This window comes from Thermobia domestica, chromosome 2 (assembly GCF_964235325.1).
Source record: "Thermobia domestica chromosome 2, izTheDome1.hap1.1, whole genome shotgun sequence".
Classification (NCBI taxonomy): domain Eukaryota; kingdom Metazoa; phylum Arthropoda; class Insecta; order Zygentoma; family Lepismatidae; genus Thermobia; species Thermobia domestica.
Window position 1 is genome coordinate 94,939,855 of NC_137455.1, and position 24,801 is coordinate 94,964,655.

Here is a 24,801-nt window from a genome sequence, read left to right on the forward strand (position 1 = left end):
AACACCGTCTCGGAGCATAATTGTGGAACGTTGAACACACACAAAATGTAGAAACATCAATTTTGTATTTACTTCATAAAAACGAACTAGGATTTTCTAAACACTTATATGAATATATACAATTGGACGAATTCGTAACAATATTAAACAACATTAAATAAGTTTGTCCAAATAAAATCTTACGCTATTTTTCCAATGCCTTTTAAGATCCTTGTAACTTGAATAAGGACAACTTTCAGGAATTTGCCGGCTGATTGAAATTATTTGAGCAGTCTTCATACTGAAAATATAAAAAAGTAGAAGGGAAACACCTTATATAGTATAAATAAGTAGATAATTTTAGTTTTGAGGAAATAATATATAACAAACTAACATTTTACAAACATGTCTAATTTTTTTAAATAATTGGAAAGTCAGACAACAGTACCTGAAACAAAGATGCAAAATAGTATTACAGAGATACGTCTATATTTCGAGAAAATATTGAATATACTATATAATACTTTTCAGAAACTTTTCGTTTCTGCAAATTAACTTTTTCTGATTAATTTAAAATTTCGTGTGAATATATATATGTATTACATAATTCAAAATTCAGTTGTAAAACGAAAAGTGCGACCTCAAGAACAACTTAATTCTTAATAAACCATCGTGGATTGGGTAAGCCTACCTGTTTAGGATTATTAGACGTTTCATTTCACAAAAATTTGTGATTCTTCTATAACATTTATTATTACAAAAGAAAAAAGCGATAGTGATATTAGTTCAATTGAATCAACCACAAATCGACTATGGGAAAACTGTCTCCTTAACTACGTCAAATCGGCTTAGTGGGCTGTTTAAACAAGAACTTGGGCGAATTAACTTGCAACTGGATTGAAAGAAATTTGAGGTCAATTCAATCCGATCGGTAGTGAAAATGTTTAGAATATCCCCGCGCGTGGTATAAACATGTACATTCACCCGTGGCCGTTTTAGGGGCCCATAATTCCTAAAAGGGATTTTTCCCTTGTTTCCCTTTCCACGTACATTACGGGGCCATGGGCATTATACGATTTAAAGCTGATTTTATTCTGAGGAAAATGACAGAACTAAGAATTTCCGATGAATAGTACTGAAGCAGCAGCTACTTTACTGAAAGTCTACCCCAAAGTGTTAAAAGGGTTAAGTTCTAAAATACCATTTTTTATCTCTAAATATTAAAAAAAAATCTTAATCCTAAACAGTTAAACAATAATGTTTTAAAACTGTTTTCCTTGCTATTACAATTCGGGCTTCGTTGTACAAATATTCTGCTAAATTATGAATGTTGCTATCGTAGCCTGTTGATTGCATTCAGTTCACTACAAATCTAAAATTACCTATGAATTCTGAAACACCTAGAGAAAAAATGCTAGTAACCAACATTTAATTTTGGTTCAAACAGTTGAATAAAACGAGTAATTACAATTGGCTTAGCCGAAACAGAGAACGGCAAGTTAATTAGACATGTGGGTAAATCGAATAAATAAGAAACTCTTTAATGGATCCTATTTCTTTCTTTTCTCAATGTATCAGTTCATTTTATAGCATGTTTCATGTTTGTACGTTTTCAATAAGCAGAGAAATTCTCCCTTTCCAAGCCTTGCAGCCAAAGAACGACCCTGTGATCAACACATTATTATTATTATTATTATTATTATTATTATTATTATTATTATTATTATTATTATTATTATTATTATTATTATTATTATTATTATTATTATTATTTGTAAGATAAACCTCTATATTATAGTCATCGAAAGAGATATTCCATTCGCATCCAAATTATGTCCGCTCTGAAGAAATACACAATTGACCTATTTTGCTCATAAGTACTTACCTTGGAAGAACATGGACTCTAGCATTACTTAGAGAAATTCCGAGAATTGTAGACGAAGGGTCTGACAGGAACTTTTTCACACTTTCTGCGTTGCGAATGTAGTCATTTAACTTCACTTCTGTGAGATGAATCTTAAATGGCCAAACAATGACGTGTACGTCGTCATCTGTTTATACAAAAAATAAATAATTAAAAATAAAATAAATAAATAAATAAAATAAATAAAAATAAAGTATTTATCAAAAGATTTAATATGTTGATGCATATTATGTAATAAAGAACCATAATTTAGTCACCATCATAAAGTATTCTGCCATTATTGGTAGGTCACTTGCCGCAACTAAAAAAGTCCATGCACCATGGTCTTCAGTTAACTTTTTTGTCTTCACGTACGATTTTTCTGTTTATTATCGCACATCAATTGTGGTCTTCTTCACCCCCTCCCTCTCTTTGCTACCCCCTCCAGCATGTCCTTCATGATACAGTTTCTTCTCAGCCAATGTTCCAACCAGTTCTCTCTTTTTTTTTCAATTACATCTAAAATTGTCCTTTTCTCCCCCCCCACACTATTTCTAAGACCTCATTTAGTTTCTGTTCGACCCCAACTAGCTCTCCCCATTCTTCTCCACACTCACAATTCGAAGGCTTCTATTCCATAATTTAATCGCTTTTGTGTAATACCTATGTTTATCCTCCAAACAGTACAGTACTTCACACGAAGCAAATTTTAAATCTATTTCTCAACTCTTTATTCAGTGAGCCACACAATAGACTTTTCTTCCTCTTAAATGCTTTTTCGCTATTTCTATCCTTGCTTTTATTTTACGTTTGTACTTATGTCAGCATTAATAATTCTACCCAGGTAGCGGAAACTAGTCACCTGTTCTATTTTCTACTCTCTTACTTCTATATTTGACACGACCGTTTTGTTCCAATCACCATTACTCTTGTTTCTCTAACATTTATTTTCATCCCATATTCTTTACAACCCTTCCTCAAGTCTTCTTGATTTTCTTTTCAGACTCCGGAAGCGTCATATCAGTTGCAAACTGTATACACTGCATCATTCTACCCCTACCGAAATACCATCTTCATTATGTAGGCTCTCTTTCACTATCTTTTCTAGACGTTAAATAATATCGACAAGAGACTTTTCTGTCGAAATCCCCTTCCAATTGCACTTTCCTCTGTCACGTATTCCTCTTGGCTCAATATAAGCTTCTTATGAGTCTTCGGTCTTCCCATTTCAATCCAACTTTCTTTAGAATTCTCATTCTCAATACCAGTTCATCCGCCTCTTCTAGATCACTAAATACAACATGCACCTATTTCCCCTTTTCTATAAATTTTCCCCAATTACTTTTAATAAACCAAGTGCATCTGTTGTGCCCTCACCCGAACTTCTCCTAATCCTGAACTGATCCTCATCAACTTCTTCCTTTGTTCTTCCATACATCTTCTGTTCAGTGTCCGAAACAATTTTTGCACCATGCTATATAAGACTAATACTTCTGTAATCTTCACATCTCTTTGGATTCGATTTCCTAGTCAACGATATCATGACCGTCTTCAGGAAGTATTTTGGGTACTCTTCTGCCTCATATATTTTATTGCAGAGTCCGAATAATTCTTTCTTGCCTTTGTCTCCCGTATTCTTAATGAGTTTGATTAGTATATTATCTATCCCGGTTGCCTTTCCATTCCTAATCTCGGATATAGCTTTTTAAAACTTATCCCGGAGAATATTAAACTCTATATCATCCTCGCGTAATTCATTTTTTTTTACTTCGTCTAGATCACGCGATCTATTTCTAGTCCCATACACAGTGGCGTATTTAAGGGGGCCTTCGGGCTTAAGACCCCGGAATTTTATTTACTATTTTAAAGTAAATGAAATATCTTGAAGAATTTCCACATTTCCAGGAATAAAGTTAGCAAAACCCCCCTCCCGAAACAAAATCATAATTACGCCACTGCTTTACAAGTCTTCAACATATTCTATTCATTTTCCTAAAACTTCACTCCATTCTTATTTTATACTTTTTTGCGGGGGATACTCCCATTTTTTCTCAAATCCTCATTGCACCAATTCTTCTAAAATCGTTACGGATGTCTGCCTTCTTTAACACACAGGTTATGATTTTAAGTCATGAACCAGCACATGTAATGATTTTATTTTATTTGTTTTTATTTTATCCACTACATTCAATCCCTGCTGTATTTATGCAGTTTCGCACAACACATCAAAAATCCTTTGCCATCTTGATTCTGTTCACAATATTGATGGTCTGTCAATGACTTTTTGTTACTTGATGGCACGTCGGTCCATCTGTTATGAATCGGACCCATCTGTCCTAATGGAATATTCGGGACACCCAATTCCAGGTGGGAGGATTCCCTTGCACCGCCATTGTACGATTCAGAATCATGCATTTTTAGATAGAGCAGATTACAATTCTAAGACAGTAACATGTCACCTCAGCTCAATGGCTAATAGTTTTGGAGATATTCGCCCCCAAAGTTCATTTCCTCATAGTTTTGGCAGCCCTAACTAAGAAACTACTTCTAACCACAGTGAACTTTCTTTTCCTTATTTTGATTTGAGGAATCACCTGTTTCTGATTGTCGGTTTAGTTCATTAACAACCTGTGTACGCAAACCAACCCGGGATATCTTAAACAAAACACAGTGAACAGTTTTCGAATTAGGTAACAGACTATCAATTGCCGCTTTTTACTATAATAACTGTTTTTTCTAATGTATATTAATCTAGTCTGTGAATTTACTAAGCATGGTATGCAAAAGCAAGAATATACTTACAGAAAAGAAACCTCATCTGCCACCCGTAGGGTTCACATTTTGCCCTAAATGAAAATGTCTGAATTCTCCACTGATCACTTTGAGCATGTTACTCTATATCTGCAGAAGTTATGCTTAGCGGGTCATTGTTCGAAAATCGTATCTACTAAATATTATTTACAGAAATTATTTAGACAATGCCCAGACTAAATTTCTTAATAAGTCATTTGGGTGTACAGGTGGATGTCAATTGCTGTCTCTGGTTATATATATATATATATATATATATATATATATATATATATATATATATAAACTAATGAAAATAGTGAAACTACTTATATCGAACAGTTTTGCCATTTCCTCCATCACTCTACCTGTTCCGAAAGCAAAGTCTGAAATGACAATGTTGAACACGCCTCTCGTTTCTACAAATATAGCTAAGTGCTACAATAATTTTAAGATTGTGCACTATTTCTGTTGTTACTTACTGTTCACAGCAATGTCTAACTTCACTGCATTTTGAAAACCTTTAGTTGTAAGGAAATTCCTTCCCTCAATTAGATAGTTTTCCACTTGATTCCAAAATGGAGTTACCTTGGTAATGATCGTATATTTAATACACGATTCATAAATCTCGTTTGACAAGTGAATTAAACAGGAGAACTGAAAAATAAAATTATACATGAGAACTGAAAAGTAAAGTATTACAATAGAAGTCATAGCAATTTAAGTTTAAAAGTGATGGTATTTTGCAGTGGCGGTTGTAGGGGTAGTGACAAGGCGGCATACTAGTATCTATAGATATTAAAATCAGTGTTCCGTCTAGGCATACTTAAGGAGGAAGCATATTTTGACCCCTTCTGAGTTGGCCAACCGCCTGTTCCCCAGGCTAAGATGTGATTACATGTCATTCTTATGCAAGTGCATCCTTTAGAAGTAATCTGAGTTGTAGGGAGTGACTGTAATTTCAATAGTAAAAAATAGGGCAACTTAAGAAAGAGTTGGTGCAAAAGTTTATTTTGGAATACGCAACATATTACAAGAAAAATCAATTATGGTCTTTTATAGTGACAAAAGAATTATACTTGAGTTCTATCCTATTCTTATTTTATACTTGAAAAAATCGAAACAATCTTTTGTGACCTTAAAATGAGACAATTCCGGTTAGTCGGGATATATGGTTACCCTACTTACTGTAGCCCTCTCACATTTTGATTTTGCATCCCCAAATAAAATTATCTGGATGAAAACTTGATTAAAATAAAGAGAGATTGTAGTAATTTGTTATTACAGTTCCATTAAGAATACAAAACATATGTATTAAATTTTATAACGGTGTTCCAATCACTCCCGCAATGATCTACTGGGTTCACTTTCTACAGTTGTATCCATTATTTTGTAGCAATTTCCGATTTCTCTAGGACACTTACGGGTAACGATTCTTACGCACAACTGCCTTACTTTAGAATCGTAAATTTCCACTGCATTTTGCTTTATGTAGAGTTGCTTTGCAGCACCAGCTGCACTCTTTTAAAAAGCCATATATTTTTAATTAACTTTATAAACTCCTTTGTATTAACCCTTTTACATACAGAAGTATCACATTTATGTATTATTATTGTTCCTTTATTGTAAATATATTTATGTAGATTTGGCTTATAATTGTAGCGTTAAATGTGGATATATGTATCTTTTTTAAAGCTCTGCTTAAGTGAATTTTGTGTTACCGCACTGAATTTTCACTGTCAAAATATTTAAATTTAGATTTAGATTTCTTATCGTTCTTTAAAAAAGTAAGGAAATCTTAAAGAAAATGAAGACGGGAAAAATGATAGATCCAGATAGCATACTAATAAAAACATAGAAGATTTTGGGACTACAAGGTATAAATATCGTATTGAATCTGATGCAGAAAATTTATGAACATGAAAAAATGCCAAGTCAATGGAGGAGTAGTGATATTGTATTCATTTTTTTAGGGCAACGAGAATGTAATGGCTGTGGAAACTACAGAGGAATCAAACTAATGTCACATACGATAAAGATTTGGGAGAAAATTGTATTTTGCAGATTACGGGAGGAAGTAATGTACATCAATAGAAGAAGACCAGTTTGGAGGATATGTTACAACGGAGGCAATTTCTATATTAAGACAAACTAGGAAAAATCATCAGAAAAAACAAAACGGATTGTATTCTTTATTAATTTGAAAAAGACCTACGACAGAGTACCACATCAGAAAGTATGGAGATGTTTAAGGAAGAAAGGAGTGCCAGAGAAATACGTAAAGATACCCTAAGATAATAGTGTGGGATTAACTAACTAAATCCCTGTTCAGGTTGAATTATACCAAGGCTCAACCTTAAGTCCGTACCTCTTCAACATTGTCATGGATATTATAGCGGAAGATGTTAGGGATGAAGCTTCCTGTTGTATGATGTTTGCCGATGATATTGTCCTGGGCAACACAAACAGGGAAGTTTACCAATGATATTGTCCTATGTATCACAGGGAAGAAGTTGAAGGGAAACTAGAGAGTTGGGGAAAGTATTTGGAAGACAGAGATCTAAAATTTAGTGGAAACAAAACTAAATAATTATCTCGAATTTAATGGAGAAGGAAATGGGGAAGTAAGGCTACAAGAAGAAAGATTGCATGAAGAGATTTCTTTTTAAATATTTAGGCTCATATGTTGCCAAGAATGGTGACTTGGACATGGAAATAACACAGAGAATGAAAGAGGGATGTTGAAATTGAAAGAAAGTATTTGGAATTATGTGACCCCAAAGTAACGGTAAAGAATAAAGGGATGATTTACAAAATAGTGGTGAACTCAGCAATGATTTAGAAAGCAGAAACACGACCAATAAAGAAAGAACAGGAAAAAATGATTGAATCTTACCGAACTAAGAATGTTACGCTGGGATAACAAGAAGAGCCAGAGTGAGAAATGTGAGTGTAAGGGAAACAACCAAGGTTGTCGAGACATCTAAGAAGATCCCAGAAAGAAGAATGCAGTGGTATAGTCATTTAATGAGAAGTACAAATGACGATGGGGTAAGAATAGTAATGCAATAGAAGTGAATGGGAAGGGAAGTAGGGGAGACCAAGAAGGACATCGTTAGGAATGATCTCAAAGAGAGAATTATTAAGATGAAGAACTCTGAGACAGGGCTTTATGTAAAGAACTCAGCAGAAACGTCGACCCCACTTGAATGGGAAAAGACGAAGATAAAGTTTTCAACATCAATATAACAGGTGTAGAACTTGTCAGTAATTATAAGAATACAAGTAATACTAATACAATAAAATACAAATTACTTAATATGTTTACAATTGCAGTAGATAGTGCAAAAATATATAAAATAATTTCAGCACATAATACTTAAACTTCGAAGATAATACTATAATAATACATAGAACAATATAGTATTTAAACAGCTAGATGGTTTTACATTAATTGTGGTTTCTATGCTTATTCAAAAATGGTTCAAGATTTTATGGAGATATTGTATTTTTGCTTATGTATGTCATTGAGAAAATGCCATGGAGAAAAAAAAAGACCTGAAACTATATCACATATCTATCTACTGTATATATTATTTTTTTCCTTTCTTTCCTGTTTGCTTTCTAAATTATGTTGCTTTATATTATTTTTATGAACAAATACTTGTCTGGGTAATATAGTAAAAATACTTATTTAAGTCTCAAAATGTGGGAATATGCCCAGAAAACATTCTGGAGATTTGACATATAAGAAAAAAACAAAATAATTTATTAGAAAACTAGAAAATGTATGATCGATAAAATGCCATTTTATCTATTGTAATGAGGATTTCGGACGAGAGAGTTTGACTCAATATACCCCTTCAATGAGACGGCCTCCACAGACTCTTTCGGATGGGGCAGCTATGAAGGAGGTGAAGGCTAAATCAGAATAATAGATGTCACGAGAACAGATGAATACTTCATCCTATAAAATTATTTTGAACAGAAACACTAAGGAAATTTAATTAACTATGGGCAGATCTTATGAAATAGAAATACTTTATTATTATTATTATTATTATTATTATTATTATTATTAAATTCGAATCTTACCTCCATCCCTATTTTCTTGAATTGCTCCTCAATTTTCTTAGTTGCGAAATACTCTTTGCTAAGAACAACGTAAATCTTCATTGGATCTCCAAGGACAGGTGTCGCCATAACATTCTCATCAGAGAAAATCAAGTACCTACAAGAATAAGAGTAACATTTATCAAATGAAGTTAAAAAGGAGAACCACCGTTTTGGCCTCTCAAGTGCGAAACAAAATAGTTCTGAGTGTGACAATAGATGATTTTAAAACAAGAAACAAGAAAAAAATCAAATACGATATGAAGAGCCAGGCAAGGGCGCGAAGTTTGTTAAAATAAACCTGAAACTATTAAAAGTCTGTGAAACAATATAAAACCGATACCAATGAAAAGAATTTATTGACAGAAGCAAAATGATATAGATTTCCCTTATCGTACATGCCTGAAATGCAATTCAATGCATTATCATAAGTATTCTGTTATTACTGGCAGGTCACTTGATGCAAATTGAGAAGCTTCAATGCACATCGATCTTCAGCTCGGGGCTTCAAGTTCTGCCTATTCAAAATTCGCCTAATACCTCCTAGTTACGCAACCGTCAATCAAAGCGATGCCACCAAGTTAATTTTCTTATTAGGCGAAAGTTGATTTTATTAAACACTTTGTTTAGCTCACATACGTTCGTAGCCCTGCACCTCATTAATAGTTAACATTTCCTCTTGCAACTATTTTCGCGCTCTTATTAAATAGTCCAATACGTTGGCGGAAATTTTGACAGACCCAGCAAAAATTAGTAGCTTATTGAAACTTGTAGAATAGTTTGCTTTCATCGAATATATCCTAAAAGGAAGACCCGAACATCCCTCTTGAGCTTCATCCAAGTGGTTGTCGTATACAATTTGGCGGCTACCGTCTATAGAACAATCATATTTTCCTTGACTTCTTACCTTAGGTTCAATTCTACGATCTTGGAACTTACAACAAAATATTTTGTGAATAAAATTTCCTTTGTTTGATATATAATTCATCTCTGTAGGTCAGGTAGATACAAAGTTACAAATATTAGAATAGGTTTGATTCAGTAGTAGGGATAGGGGTTGGCCCGACTGTCAGCAAAAATTTAGAGTTACCTTGGTCCGGGCCAACGCCCCCCTTCCCCGAGCCAAATTTTGGGGATCAAGGGTCAAGGTCAACTTTCGACACAGGGCTCTGTACCCAGGGGTGGCCTACCTAAGGTTCATCTTGTTCCATTTCATGGGTATACGTAAATTGCCAAAAATATAAATTTCCGTTGTTTTTGACTCCCCTTTTGAAGAGACCATATTACCTTATATGGTTGTATTGATATGTACAGGGGTCCATTTCCCTTCATAGGACATGGGTACATCGATGCTCTCCCTCTTAAATTTTGGAAGGAATACCTAGGATCACCCCTTAAATCTGGGAATTGTAAAAAACGGTAATTGGTAAATGTTTTCTAGGGCCCACTGTAAAGTTGGGTGGTCCATCTCTTCCCTCTCATGAGTAAAAAAAAAAAAAAAAGTAATTTCGGAGGGTCTTGCTTCCCCTTGATGAGGCCTCATTATCTTATATGGCACGTGGGGTCATTGGTTCGATCCCAGCTTCCGGCAAGTGGGCTTTGTGGTGGACAAACACTGTGCATAAGTTTTTTCGGGGTTCTCTCGTTTCCTCCCACTTTAGTCATTCCGTGATCATCATCCACCTCATCATACCGTTTTCATTAGAGTCAGTGCATATTCAGCAAAAAAAAATAGAAGAAGAAGAAAGAGAGAGAGAGAGAGAGATGTTAAAATAACAAAAATGACTACTACTTTAGCATGTTACTTATATGAGATTTTAACAACCAGAACATTGCCTTTCGAGCATATTACAAATAAGCAGTAACTGGCATTGAGAATTCGCATTGGATTTTATTGCTTGCTATGACTGAGCAATGCATTACGCAGTATATTTGGCATTTATGCCAAGTAACAAATAACATACTATGTTTTCTACAGGGTGTCCAATATACAATGCGACCCGGAGTTTGGGATAGTAGAACTTTTGAACCAGAAGCGGTCCAAAAATAGTGGTTATACCAAAATGAAACTTTGTTCATGCATTTATTTTTAAACTAGGAACCAATGATTGAAGTACAATAGGAACCACATAGTGTTGCCAGATGTAATCGAAGGTGTAAATCAATTTTTTTACAAGTCACGTAAATTGACTCATAACTCATACGTGTAAATGTTCTGTCGTTAATTTTCAGTTTGTATAGTTGGAGTAGCTTTGGAAACTATGGAATGGAAAAAAGAATTTTTCATTTTCACCGGATGAGGCTTCTGTAAGGGGTTACTAGGGAAAACGTTGTTTTCATAGATTAACATTCTGAATTGGCAGCAGTGCTGATGTTTCAGTGCATCAAAAGGTCTGTTATAGGTCTGTCTACATTATGGAATTCCTGAAAACAATGAAAAAGAAACTTTGAAATTATCGTGATAAAACTTTTACTTACATGCACCCGGCAACACTGCTATTCATTGAATCAAAACGAGGGCACTTCCAGAATCTGCAGTAGAACTGACAATTCTGATTTACACCTTCGGTTACATCTGGCAACACTGTGTGGACTTCAATCGTTGCTTCCTCGTTTAAAAATATATGCATGAACAAGGTTTCATTTTGGTATAACCATTATTTGTGGACTGCTTCCGGTTCAAAAGTTCTACTATCCCAAACTCCGGGTTGCATTGTATATTGGACACCCTGTATAATATGCCGCGAAAATAGCTTTGTAAGCCTTTGAATTGTTTGACAAATTACATGAGTAGCAGTTCTACCATCTGTTGTTCTTATATCCTAGCACATAAGAGCAACAAATACGAACAGTATTTATTTTAACACATTATTTTTTGCTATGTAATCATGAAACGTTAAACTAAAAAAACGAAACATTTTATGAACTTTTTGTTAACTCTTTAAATTGGTTCTGAACACTGATTGGCTCGACAGAACAGACTCAGCTAATCATAACAAAAGTTGACAAAAGTGAAACTAAACATCAAAAATCCCTTTCCCTCCCTGGTCCGGCAGAAAACTGTTTTGTTACTAAAACAGATTTGTTCAAGCCAAATTTATTTTTACATGAAAGAGTACACCTTAAACTATTTTTCGAGATAGTTTCCACCAATGTTCAAACACTTGTCATAGCAGGTGACAATCATGTACAAACCTTCCTCAAATAAACATCTCGCCAATGAGGACAACCATAACTCACAGCTTTTTTTCTTTCTTGTGTCGTCGTCAATTTTAAAGCGCTTACCGCCGAGCTCGCGATTGAGGTGCAGAAACAATTGGTAGTCAGACAGTTGCCAAGTTCGGACTGTACGGCGAGTGGTCAAACTGCTCCCAACCAAATCGTCGTATTAACGATTGGGTGGCACTAGTAGTATGGAGACGAGCATTGTCATGAAGCAAGTCAACTTCTTTATTGACCATTACTTTCCTTTTGTTTCGGATTGCATACCGAAGTTTTCTCAGAGTTTCACAGTATCGTTCGGCATTGATGGTTCACCCCTGAGTACGAAGTCAACCAGCGAAACCCCAAACCACTGTGCACGTGAGTTTTTGTGCCGACATTGTCGTTTTGAACTTTTGCTTTGTGGGAAATCCTGTGTGTTGCCATTCCATTGAGTGTTGTTTCGATTCTGGGGTGACATGGCGAAACCACGTTTCGTCACCAGTCACGATTTGGTTTTAAAAGTTCTCTCCTTCCTCGCTGTAGGGCTTCAAAACACTGCAAGTCGTTTTGTTTTGTGAATGTCTATGATCATTTTCGAAACCCAGCGGGAGCACAGTTTGCGACAACCTAAGCGGTCGGTAACAATCTCATGCAAAACAGTTCCCGAAACTAGTGTTGTAAATAGAAAAAAAACCGTTCGTATTTTTTCAGAAATGTACGTTTTTTTTAGAAAAAAAAACATTGCCTCTCGTTTTTTTTCTAAATTTCGTTTTTTTTCAAATAGTCATTTGTAATGCATCTTACGTCTATTTAAGTATGAAATATTTTTATGTAGGTGTAATCACCGTAAAATGCAACATAAATTAAATGCTAGATACTGATACGCTACAAATATTTTACAATTTACATGAATACCATACCTATTAACAATTCGGGTTTCAGCAGTTTTCATCAATATCAACTAAGAAATAAAAGTAGAAATGAAATTTTGTTTTTTCGTGAAAGCAGGCCTTTAATAAGTACGAAAATAATGTCACGAACAGTATAAAATTCAAATAACTTGTCTAAAGGTAAAAACTAATACTAATTTGCTTAATAGTATTTTTCTAAATGTCATATATAAATAATTTGTCGAATAGATATATATGATATGCATATCAGTTGCATATGATATGCACTACCATATATGCAACACGTGCATTTGCGTGGAGTGGCAAGTTTGGATGGTCCGGCAAAATCTGTCATAAGTATATTATTTAAATGAAATATTTCTTGTTGGAAACATACTTCATGATGATGGTAGTTACATTTACTAAGCTGACCTTCTATTTGAATACTACATTCATAAATTATGTTTAGGTTGCATTAGTTTAAGGCCACATGGACAATGCTAAAGCAAATGGTCGAATAAATCGGAGCACAAATTGCTTGATTGTTGCCAAATGCAAGAATTCAATTCTCGAATAGTAGTGAATTTCTGTTCCATTTAGTAAGTTATCACAGTTTTGATATGACAACTAGTCTTGTTTTTGTCAGAAACAAGTTCCTTATCATTGAAGATAAAAACAAGTTTTTTTTTTAAATGTTAGAAGATATAGAAGAAAAATCAAGAAATAAAGATAAAAGAGCTAGTTGCACTGGAATTGCAAACTTACACATTGAGATTGAAGCTCAATAGTGAATTCTATAAAAAGGATTACCATCTTTCCTCTACAGGTATGTTTGCTTTATCTTTCACTAACATAATAGATTAATATTTTTTTTTAAAAAAAAGACACAACGGGATTGCATTTTTAGTAAGTATTTAAGCCTTTCTGAGTGCAACTGCATTTACCCTCACCTTTGTTGTTCATGCTGGAGTAGTATACTTAAAACCATGACTTTTAAGATTTGTTCTTTCTGGAGAAAGGGGGAGGCGGCAAATTATGCCATTGCATGGGGCGACAAATTGACTAGGTCCGGCCCTGATGATATGTATATAAAAGACATGAATATAGGATGACACAATTTGAAGTAATACAGGGTGTTTCAAAATTAATATTAGGGTTTTGAAACTTTGCAATATCTATTACAATTAACTTATAATTATAAATATTATCAAATAAAAGAGCAACTCAAACAGTTTTGTACGCACGCATGCACATGCATTGTTTCCTCTGTCTGCCGTTACAAAGAGCTAGTAGCAAAGATGGAGACTAGAGAGCAGAAGGCTGTTTGTGTTTTAATAAAAACTGAATCTGTACAGGGCAACCGTCTCTGTGAAGAATATTAAGGAGACGCTTGCAACTACGTCCTTATCGTTTGCAGTTGCTACAGGTTTAAAGCCTACGGACTACAGTTTACGTGCCAATTTCGCAAGTGAAATATTGCTGCATAACAATGAAGATTTTCTGGATCGTGGCGTCTTCAGTGATAAATCGACATTTCACCTAAGAGCTAATGTGAACACTCATAATATTTGTATCTGGCCGTCAGCAAATCCTCAGGAGATGGTACACTTGAAACGAGACTCCCCTAAATTGAATGTGTTTTGTGCCATATGGCGGAAAGTTTATGGGCCTTTCTCGCCTATCGACTAGATGTGTGCCGTGTGAGAAATGAATCTCACATTGAACACTTGTAGCAAAGACTGTTGAGGTGCTTTTTTACTTGATGCATTGCTTATAATTGTACGTAATATGTAATAAGTACTATTAAGACTTAAAACCCCAAAATTCATTTTGAAACACCCTGCATTTCTCATCAACAGTGTTGGAACTAAGATGTAAAAAGGAGAGTAAATTTTCCTTATAAAGTTATTGATTACAACAACGATATTATTATTAGTCAAGACTATAACTACAACAACAACACGAGTTAGTAGTCAAAAAAATGTAATCAAATGTATACTCGGTGGCCCAGGTGGCCAAAGTGGCACACACGGGTGTGTCATTTGTTTAATCCACTCCTGTGTGGACACTAATTAAGATATCGGGATATTATTCTTCCAAATTTTGGTTGGACTATAGTTTATCATATTTTTTTCTTCTGGTGTCGAATTTCCTTCTCAAATTTCACCCCAGTCAAAAATTCGAGAATTTTCTGATTTCGAATTTCCTTTACTACTTTTTTCCTTGTAGCTTCCTTCGTTGTAGAAAGACCTCGTTAAGACTTGCCAGATAGATACCTCGGGTGGATACCTAATTGTTGACATCAATTGGACGGGCCTGCGCGCAGTGTTGCCAATTAGGGAAATTAACATTTTCCTAAATTTGGGCAAAAAATTAGAAATTTTTGTTTATAAATCCGTACCTACACGTCCGAGTGCAAGTCAACTTACGCCAATCGAACATTTGTCCTTACTTAACAAACGTAAGTTCAGATCGTTACAATGAGGTAATTAGGGAACGCACGAAAAATTCGTATTTACGTTCTAACCTTGATTTTTCTAGTTTTTCCCTACTTTTCTGTTTACCGTAATATATTTTTGGTAATTAGAAGTTTTGTTCCTTAAATATCGTCATAATACTTGTAGGATATATTAGCGGTGTATCAATGTTTAATTTAAGATAGTTTACGTCTGTCTGGTAGCAGTGTTACCAGCTACAGAAAATTTTAATTCCAGATTTTAGGGGGAAATTTTGGAAAAAAATATCTGTTTTGTCTCTATTATTTCCCTCTTGTTGGCTATATCGGACCAAACGTACCAGTATCTGGAAGTCTTGTCTTTGCTCTACACTACGCACTATAGAAAGTTTCAATAGGATAATTAGGGGAAGTACAGTTGAGGTTTACAGTAGACCTTGTTCTCTAATTGGGAAGATAACTGTGATTTTTTTAAAGGTAGAATGAGATTTTTTTATTGACATGCTTACTTTATTAGATATCGTCACAATACTTGTAGGATATATTAGAGGGATACCAAAGCTTATTTTAAGATGTTTGTGTGTGTCTGATAGTAGTGTTGCCAGCTACAGAAAATTTTAATTCCAGATTTTAGGGGCAAATTTTGGAAAAAAATCCCTTTTTTATTTCTATTATTTCCTTCTTGTTGGCTACATTCGAACAAACGTAACAGTGTCTAACAGCCTCATCCTTAGCCTACACAGCGCACCATAAAAAGTTTCACTAGAATAATTTGGGAAAGTACAGTTGAGGTTTATAATAAACCATATTCTGTAAATGGTAAGAAAATGGTGAATTTCTGAGGTAGAATGAGATTTTTTAAAAATTTCATGCTTACTTTGTTATAAATCACCATGATAGTTGTAGGATATATTCTTGGTGTACTAAGGTTTATTTTCAGATAGTTTTCGCCTGTATGTTGGCAGTGTTTCCAGCCAAAACAATTAATTTCTACTTTTAGGTGAAAAATTCGGAAAATTTCCTTTTCCCCTCTATTATTACCCTCTTACTGGCTACATTGAAACAAACGTACCACTACCTGAAAGCTTCCTCTTTGCCCTACAGAACGCACCATAAAAAGTTTCAATAGGACAATTAGAGAAGCTGTAGCCCCGGCATATTTGATTTTTGCTTGTAAGGCGTAAAAAGTGTCAAAATTTCATGTGTATGATAGAATTTTTTCTTTCCCTCTTTGGATGGAAGCAAGCGACTTCAGGATTTCACTGCACCTTGTCAACACACCAAAGATTCTTTTAGGTGATTTGAACCCATATATCAGGATTGGTACTAGATACAAAAAATTTTGAAATTCCGTTAGGGAATTTTTTGTAAATTTTCACCCCTACATTTCCCTCAATAATTTCCCACCCATTGGCAACACTGCAATGCAACTTACACCAAAAAATAATCACATCCATTTTCTAAAAAACAAGGCCTTAACCATATCAATCGAATGAATGGTTTTTGAGCAATAAGTCACTAACTGGAAATGTAGGAAAACGCCAAAAATGACCTGGGGCCGAAAGGAATAATCACACAATTTTGCTAGTATATAGGTAGAAAGAAACAAAAGATTTGTAAGTTACGAGGGCTTCGACTCAAGTTCTGTTGATTATTTCAATAATCTGTAACGTAAATCAATAAATAATAGTTGCCAGAAAAAAAAAACAGACATTTGAAAAAAAACATGAAAAAGAACGATGTTTTTTATTGAAAAAAAAACTTCACAGAAAAAAAACCGTTTTTTTACAACACTACCCGAAACTTAAAGAAACTCATCTGAAAGCATTATCATTGTGCACCGTCTTTTTCACGAATTTTCTCATTCACGTTCCTTACCAACTCATCAGTCACAACAGAAGACCGTCTATTTCGTGGTTCGTTGTAATACATTGAACCGCCCTTCATTCAACTGCCTTATCTACTTTCGCACCATTCCATCACTCATTGCATTTTCACCGTAAGTATCTACAATTTGACGATGAATTTCGGCCGGCGTAACGTTCCTTGCATTCAGAAACTGAATAACAGAACAAATTTTACAGTCGACTTGTTCAGCAATTGTTTTAAACGTTGTGAACAATCACAGGACACTGTACACTAGCGACAACTCAACCGTACTGGCGTCAGTGGAGAAGCAATGAACCAGTGAAACTAGCGCGCATGCGGGGAGCACCGATACTAGCGCTGGTGGAGTTCAAACGAAACGGTGCGTTCTTACGGACACAGACGAGATGTTTCATTGAGGACGGTTTGGACAGGTTGGCCATCCGCTCTGACAAATATTTGAACATTTGTGGAAACTATGTCGAAAAATAGTTTAAGGTGTGCTTTTTCATGTAAAAATTTATTGGTTTGAGCAATTCTATTTTAGTATTTTTTTAAAAAAAAAAAACTGTACCTACTTTCCAGACACGTCTCGTGTTTTTTTCCCCGTTTCATTAATATAACAACTGGTACATTCACTACACCTTATCATGTAAATCACTCCTCTTCTTTCCGTAAGCTCTTCTTATCTTTCTTCATTCCCTTCTTGCTTCTTCTTTACGCGTAACACATCCAATAGTCTCTTACTCTCTTTCCTGTACGTTGAAACGCTCCCAAATTTCTTCAGTGCTCTCTTATGTCCGTCTTCCCCCATACATTCTGTTCCTCACCATCTTCCACCCTTCTTTTCTTCCCTCCATCTTCGTAAGTTTCTTTTCTATTTTGGTCCTTTCTTATCCTTTCCATCCTTAGCTTCCCTTTATGATATCCGATGGTCTCCAATTCTTGTAAAATTTCTCCATATCTTCTTCTGCCTTCCTTCTGTTACTACTAATCCACATGACCCTCTCTTTTATATTTTCTATGAAGTTCCTCTTTGTTGATCGATTAAAATCGCTCCTTCTATGACAGTTATCTGATGCACACTTCTTCTGGAACAATTCTGTGACTAACTCGTCTCCCAGCCTACTTATTTTAATATCTGAAAACACAATGGCCCATTTCTCTACTACTTCCAATTTGAGTTCTACGCCATTCTCCTGATCTATTTCCTTCACAAATATGTTAAGTTGCCTATGAGTATCCTTCCATATCCCGAAGCAATCATCGACATACCTGTTGAAAAACAAGCTTGTCCTGTCTCTCCTTTTCTTTTGGCTTCCTTTCCCATAGGTTCATAACTATCTCCGCCAATACCTGACTCATTCTTGGTCCTATGCTCAGGCCCTCTTTGATTCTTGTTAACTTCTCTCCTATAACGCAGAAACTGTCTTCAAGGTTTCTTTGAGTTTTTCAACACCCAACTGCGTATTTTTTCTCTTTCCTACCATTTCCTCTATCACTGCTTTCAATATTCAAGCTCGGGAACATTGCCATCGTTCACATCAATGCTAAACAACGACGTTCTTCCCTTTATAATTCCATGTTATCCAGTCTGTCCTTAAGCTCCTTAGAATTTTTAACACTATAACACTCCTGGTCTCTCCTTAAACCTTCGACTACCCTCTTGACCTTCTCCTCCAGCAGTTCACACACATTCCCTCGGCAATCAAGCGCCGGCCTTTGTTTTATTACTTCTTTATGTATCTTAGGAAATCCTTTTATTACTGGAATTCTTCCTTCCTAATTTAAACCTGCTTGGTAACCTTCCTTCTTTAAAGAGCAAGCCATCCTCTCTTTCATTTCTCCCCTTAAGTCTCCCCCTATAACTTCATATGTTCCATCACACAGATCATCTAAATTTGTCTTGTACCATTGCTTTCCCAAAACTACCACTGCACCCTCTTTGTCTGATTGTTACACTATTATATTATTCCTCTTACTCAATTTTTAAGTGTCACCTTAGCTTCTTTAGCAAGGTTTCCTCTTTCCTTTTTATGTTCTTCCATCGTCACAGCCTTTTTCCTAATTTTGTCTCTCTTCTCTTTATCTTCAACCTGCTAATGGTCTGTTCAAGAGGATAAATAAGAGGTAAGACCTGAACCTGCCATATGCTCTTCAATAACACGCATGATGTTCAGAGCTATATGAATCCTCCAAGTTTGATCATAAGTTATGCAGGCATAGCCATTCACACATGCTAATGATTTTGCTTTGCAGTAAAGATTTTCATCAAAAGTTAAAACTGTTCTTCCACATTCAATCTGTCCTCTTTGATTTTGAACGTCCAGACTTGTAACAACTGCCCGTAACAAAACATCGCACAGCTCATGTTACTGACACGTACGGCCGATTTAATTGCGCGCCGCACATAACACCGTAAAATCATGTTATGGTGTTCTGTGTGGCTGAGTTCCGACTTCCCAGTGAAGCCTGTCTTTCTCTGTCACATCAAAGAATGTTAACGTGTAATGAATGGCATATGTTAGTCTTTACGCTTTTCGCACATACACGCGTAATATCAATTCGTAGACAGTCAAGGACTCCGAATTTGAAAATCAGTCGGGTACTTCCACAATTCAAGACTTGGAAATCTCGGAGTATGAAACAAGGGAGTCATTTGGGAAAGGCAGAGGGATACTCCCCTCCTGAGTTTCAGAAATACATGCTTTTTAGCAAATTGTATAATAATATACTAATAAATTAAAGAGAAACTATTATATCGGTGGACAATCTTGCCCCCTCTTCTGGCTAAACTTGAAATGACGCTACTAGTAAGGAATAGCAAGCAGGCTTACCGGGGGTACTTCTTGGAAAATCTTGAAAATTGGCTCACTTGAAAATGCAGTTTTTAGGTATTTTTGAATGAGAATAAATTTTCTTTTCTTCTTTTTTCACAGTGGTAAATATGTATTCTTGAATAAAACTATGGCGGCGTAACTAGGAAGGTTCTAAGGTTTTTATCCCCAATTGAAGTTCTTGTCATTCCATTCTGAACACCGACCATTTGTAATATAAGGAATTTGATTTGTTTTAGCTGAAAATAGTACAGAGAAACACTCATTTAATTTAAGACTTAAAAAGTCCTCAGTGATTTAGTTCCGGAATTTTAAAGTGTTTTCATTGCTGGTAAAGCTTACCCTCTCTCCGTCCTATGAAAATATCGGCCCTATCATTTAAGAAACCGGTGAAATATAAGAAGTTTCCATTTTTTACTTTATTGTTCTTTATATCTCTTTCTCTGTTTTTCTCTTTGTTGTGTGGTTGCTGAGCACACCCACAAAAATTCTGGGGAAATGGTCGAGCACCAGAGAATCCCCGGAACCGGCACCCCTACACACTAGTCGTTCCGGTGTCCAGCGATGGAGAGTCGCAAAAAGAAGTGCTTGCGTTGATCGATTAACAACACAGAGCTGTTCTGTGAGATAGCAGACATCCTGCTTACTACAATCAATTAAAGAAAAATGATGCTTGGAAGGAAATCGCCCATGATTTGTTAAAATCGATGGAGGAGATTAACTGTAAGAATATGGAATTTTTAATTACAGCTTTTAGTACAGAGAGGCCGAAATTGAAGGAATACATGGGGACGGGAAAAATTTAGTATTTAAAATAAATTTTTGAAAACGTACAAATTCACAAACAAAAAACATACATTACTCTAGTTTTTATATCGTTATTTGTTAAACACACACACACTTCTCTTTCATTATTGTGAATGAATTGTTTTTTCCTAATCGTATTTCTTATTTGTTATTATTACCGGTATTTTTGTTAATTTTTCTACTTGCTGTCAATTATAATTTTAAAAATTAGTTTCACTTTTATTGACCACTAAATCAATAAAATGTAGCTAGCAGCAGCCAATTCCACAGAGGAGGACATTATCTCTACTGAACTACGAAAAAGCTCGATAATACAAAACATATGTTACTGGTTACAGTGTGGGCTGACTGTCTACATTTTAGGAATCCCCGAAATATAACAGAACATCGTAACATAATGCCGCATATCGTATCGCACATGTTACTCTGTATGCGCATTGTTCACCTCTGGTGCATGGGGTTCCGGGTTGAAATCCTGCTCCTGCCAAGTGAACTTTGTGGTGGACAAACACCATGTGCGTGGGTTTCCTCGGGGTTCTCCTGTTTCCTCCCACTTTCTTCATTCCATCATTTCATTCATTGCTCATCATCACCGTCTTCTTTAGCCTAGCCGGCATAATCGTGGGACGTAAAACTAAAAAATTTCATTTCATTTTCTGTGCGAGCATTTGTTAGAAGTCTGGACAAAGCTTTACACTTTTTTGACTACAGTCCAGTGGTGGCATTCAGCTGGCATGCACCAGTTCGCCCGAATCGGTTGTTAAAATTGACTTTTCACCTCTAGATCCATTACTTATGGAAAAAAAACTAAGTATATAGAACAAAGCTAAGCAATAAGTCTTGCAATATTTTCACAACCCAAACTGCAGGCGTGTGTATACGCCGTAATCGAATGTAAGATCAAAGTGGCCCAAGAGGTAGTGTGGCAAGCTGACTATTTAACACGGAGACCGACTCCGTCAGTATCTTCAGTCAGTTTTTAGTGGCAGTGGCAATGAGTACTCAACATCTGATACGTGAACTGTTACTGGGCGAGGTCGAACTTGCGGGCATAACATTGCGACAGCAACCGAAAGGATTTGTCATGCGAAAAGGCAAAATGCAGTGAGCCACAACACAGTAACTCGTTGGATCCAGAAATTTCGTGCAGGCTGTAAAATTATCGAAGATCAGTCAAAGTCCAGTCTCCACAAGGTAACAAATTCTGAGGTCATACGGCACATCATTGAGGAAAATTCATCCACAGCACATGACGATTGTCAAAATCAACTTGGCATGTCCCAGTCATTGTAGTGCGCCACCTTCATTAACTTGGGAAAAATCATGAGGATCTACCACATTGTGCCACATGAGTTCATCCTAGCACAGGCCCAGAGAAGAGTGAATGTGAGAAGACAATATTACAAAATTCGCGTGATGTGCGTTTCATGAAACGGATTATCACATGCGACGAAAAGTGGATGTTTTTCCGAAATCTGACTATGCAAGAAAAGTAGTTGAGCAAGGGCCAACTTTCAGAACTGGTCATCAAATAGGGCTGTTTCGAGCATGAGGTCATGCTCTGTGTGTGCTGAAACTATGAAGGGCTAATTCACTTGGAGTTCGTTCCTAACAATCGTACTATCAATGCCACCCTTTATTCCGAACAGTTGCAGCGGAGGTATGCTGCACTACCTGCTGCAACAGGATAACGCAAAAACACATTCTGCTCATAAACTGCAACAAACATTTCAGGAACTTGATAGCACACCTAATATATAGTCTTGACCCTGCCCCTACGGATTACTACCTGTTTCTATCCATAATGCACTTCTCAAAATCATGGTTCTTCGCCAACCAACAGGAGGAGGAAATAGAAGTGACCGACTTCTTTGTCTCCAAGGGCAAGACGTGGAATCAAGCAACTGCCAGGAAGATGGCTATACAAGTGTGTCTTGCACCAAAATACGAGTATTCCAAGATTTATGACTGATACTTGTACTATTTTTTTAAAAAATAAAGGTGTTATATGACTTAATCCTAGTCGCCCTTACTAGTGAAGTTAAATCTTTCAGTTTAACGTCCCACGATTATGCTCCTTAGCCTAAAAGAGACGGATAGATGACTAAGGCAAGTGAAAATGATGGAAAAATTGGTGGAATGAAATTCTGGAAGGAAACGAGAGGATCTTGGGAAAATTCACGGACACGATATTGTCCACCACAAACTTTCTTGGCCAGAGATGGAACCAGGGATCCATGCACCAGAGGTAAGCGCCCCACTATTAAGCCACCGTGTTCCGTTTCACCCTTTGTATTAACACTAAATTATTTTACTATACTAATCATAGAACGGATTTTTAAATGATTTGAATGATTTCACTGCTACAGTCCTGAAACAAAACCAACATATGAAGCCTACTTACCTACATCTAGTTTTCTGACGGTGAAATAGTGTGCTCATATTACCAACAGTCGCAGGTTGTACATTTACTGCAAGACAACACAATTGTTCTGCCTTAGGGGCAGTTGCACAGACGATAGTCTTCAAAGGGCCACTTGGTGATTCTTCCATTTTCCTTGGTTCACAAATTAAACTGCAGTCTACGCTATGAAAAGAAAATGCATTTGTAATGATGCAGAAAAGCAGGTATACAATAGTAATACAACGTAGAAAAAATATTCGTAGCATACGTATATGATTTTGGAAAGTTAATTTCATTAAGCTCAATTAAATGATCGTGGTATTTGTTGCGATTCGTACTTATCTAATGTTTTTATATTTCCCGTAAAAGGCTTTCTTCCGGTTTTTTAATACATAAGAAATATGATACTAATAGGCGCTTTTAAAATATTCTTTATGAGTTAGTGTAACTTTAAAAAATATATCAGAGGAACTGAATTGTCACACACTTTTAACAATGCAATCTAACGATGTAACTTAGTATTCAGAGAGGAAATTCATCAAAAACTTACTCCAATCTTATGTCTAAGAATAATTTGATTTTGGCATCTTGGCCTTCGATGCTGACACACTGATTTAAAAACCACCAAAACTCCAAGTGTCTTGAATTTCAATATGACCTGCAAGGAATTTTAAGAATGTGGAACTTCTAGGAGATGCATAGCCTTCATTAAAATACAGTTAAAAGGTAACAAAGATACATGTAATATATTTGATTCGTTGGATTTAGGTTTTGGCGCCGAGGCTAAATGACACAAGAACCTACACCATAATGTGGATCCGAACCACATGATCAACGGCATTGAGATGTGGGAAGGAAATGGGAATACTACCACATTATCTTTTTCCCAGAAGGGACGAAGGAGGAGAATAAATAAATATGATGGTTCTTCCTGAGGTAAAAAAATCCGGAGGTAAAATAGTCCTCCGTTCGGATCTCCGAGTGCGGACTACTACGGGAAGAATCATCAGAGGACAAAATAATAACTTTCATTTCAGCATGGGAACCTGGAACGTATGAACTCTACGACGCGAGGGAAAACTTGAAAATTTAAAAGTGGAAATGGACAAATGTAAAGTGGACATAGTGGGCTTGAGTGAAGTGAAATGGCCAGGGAAAGATGAGATAGTATCGGGAAATAACAGAATATACTATTCGGGTGGCGATAAGGTCGAGAATGGTGTCGAGATAGCAATGAAGAACGAAGTAAAAACAAGTGTAACCAAAGTGGAATACTGCAGTGACCGCTTGATGTTTGTAAAACTACATGCAAAACCAGTGGATATTATGATAATATAAGTGTATATGCCAACAACCGACCATAATGATAACGAAGTAGAAGTAATGTATGATCAGATCAGTGACATATTGCATCAGGAAGGAAGAGGTACAGTCAACGCCATAGTAATGGGAGACTTCAACAGCGTAGTAGGAGAAGGAGCTGCGAATAAGGTAGTGGGACCATTTGGACTAGGTAGAAGAAACGAACGAGGTCAAATGCTTATCGACTTCTG

The 24,801-nt window shown here is 35.8% G+C and overlaps 1 protein-coding gene across 2 annotated transcripts in view; it reads right to left on the reverse strand.

Annotated features, from left to right (window-relative positions):
* Positions 1-24,801, reverse strand: part of LOC145674197 (uncharacterized) — a 73,625-nt gene that overhangs the window by 28,425 nt on the left and 20,399 nt on the right. Inside the window, exons 2-6 of one of the 2 annotated variants that reach the window (XM_081744032.1) lie at positions 23,249-23,431; positions 8,768-8,903; positions 5,155-5,329; positions 1,865-2,030; positions 184-280 (exon numbers count right to left, since the gene is read on the reverse strand). In XM_081744032.1, coding sequence (XP_081600158.1) covers positions 184-280; positions 1,865-2,030; positions 5,155-5,329; positions 8,768-8,903; positions 23,249-23,397 — 723 coding nt within the window. In that variant the 5' untranslated portion in view covers positions 23,398-23,431. The remainder of the gene's footprint in view (positions 1-183; positions 281-1,864; positions 2,031-5,154; positions 5,330-8,767; positions 8,904-23,248; positions 23,432-24,801) is intronic. The other variant, XM_081744035.1, reaches the window with a different exon arrangement.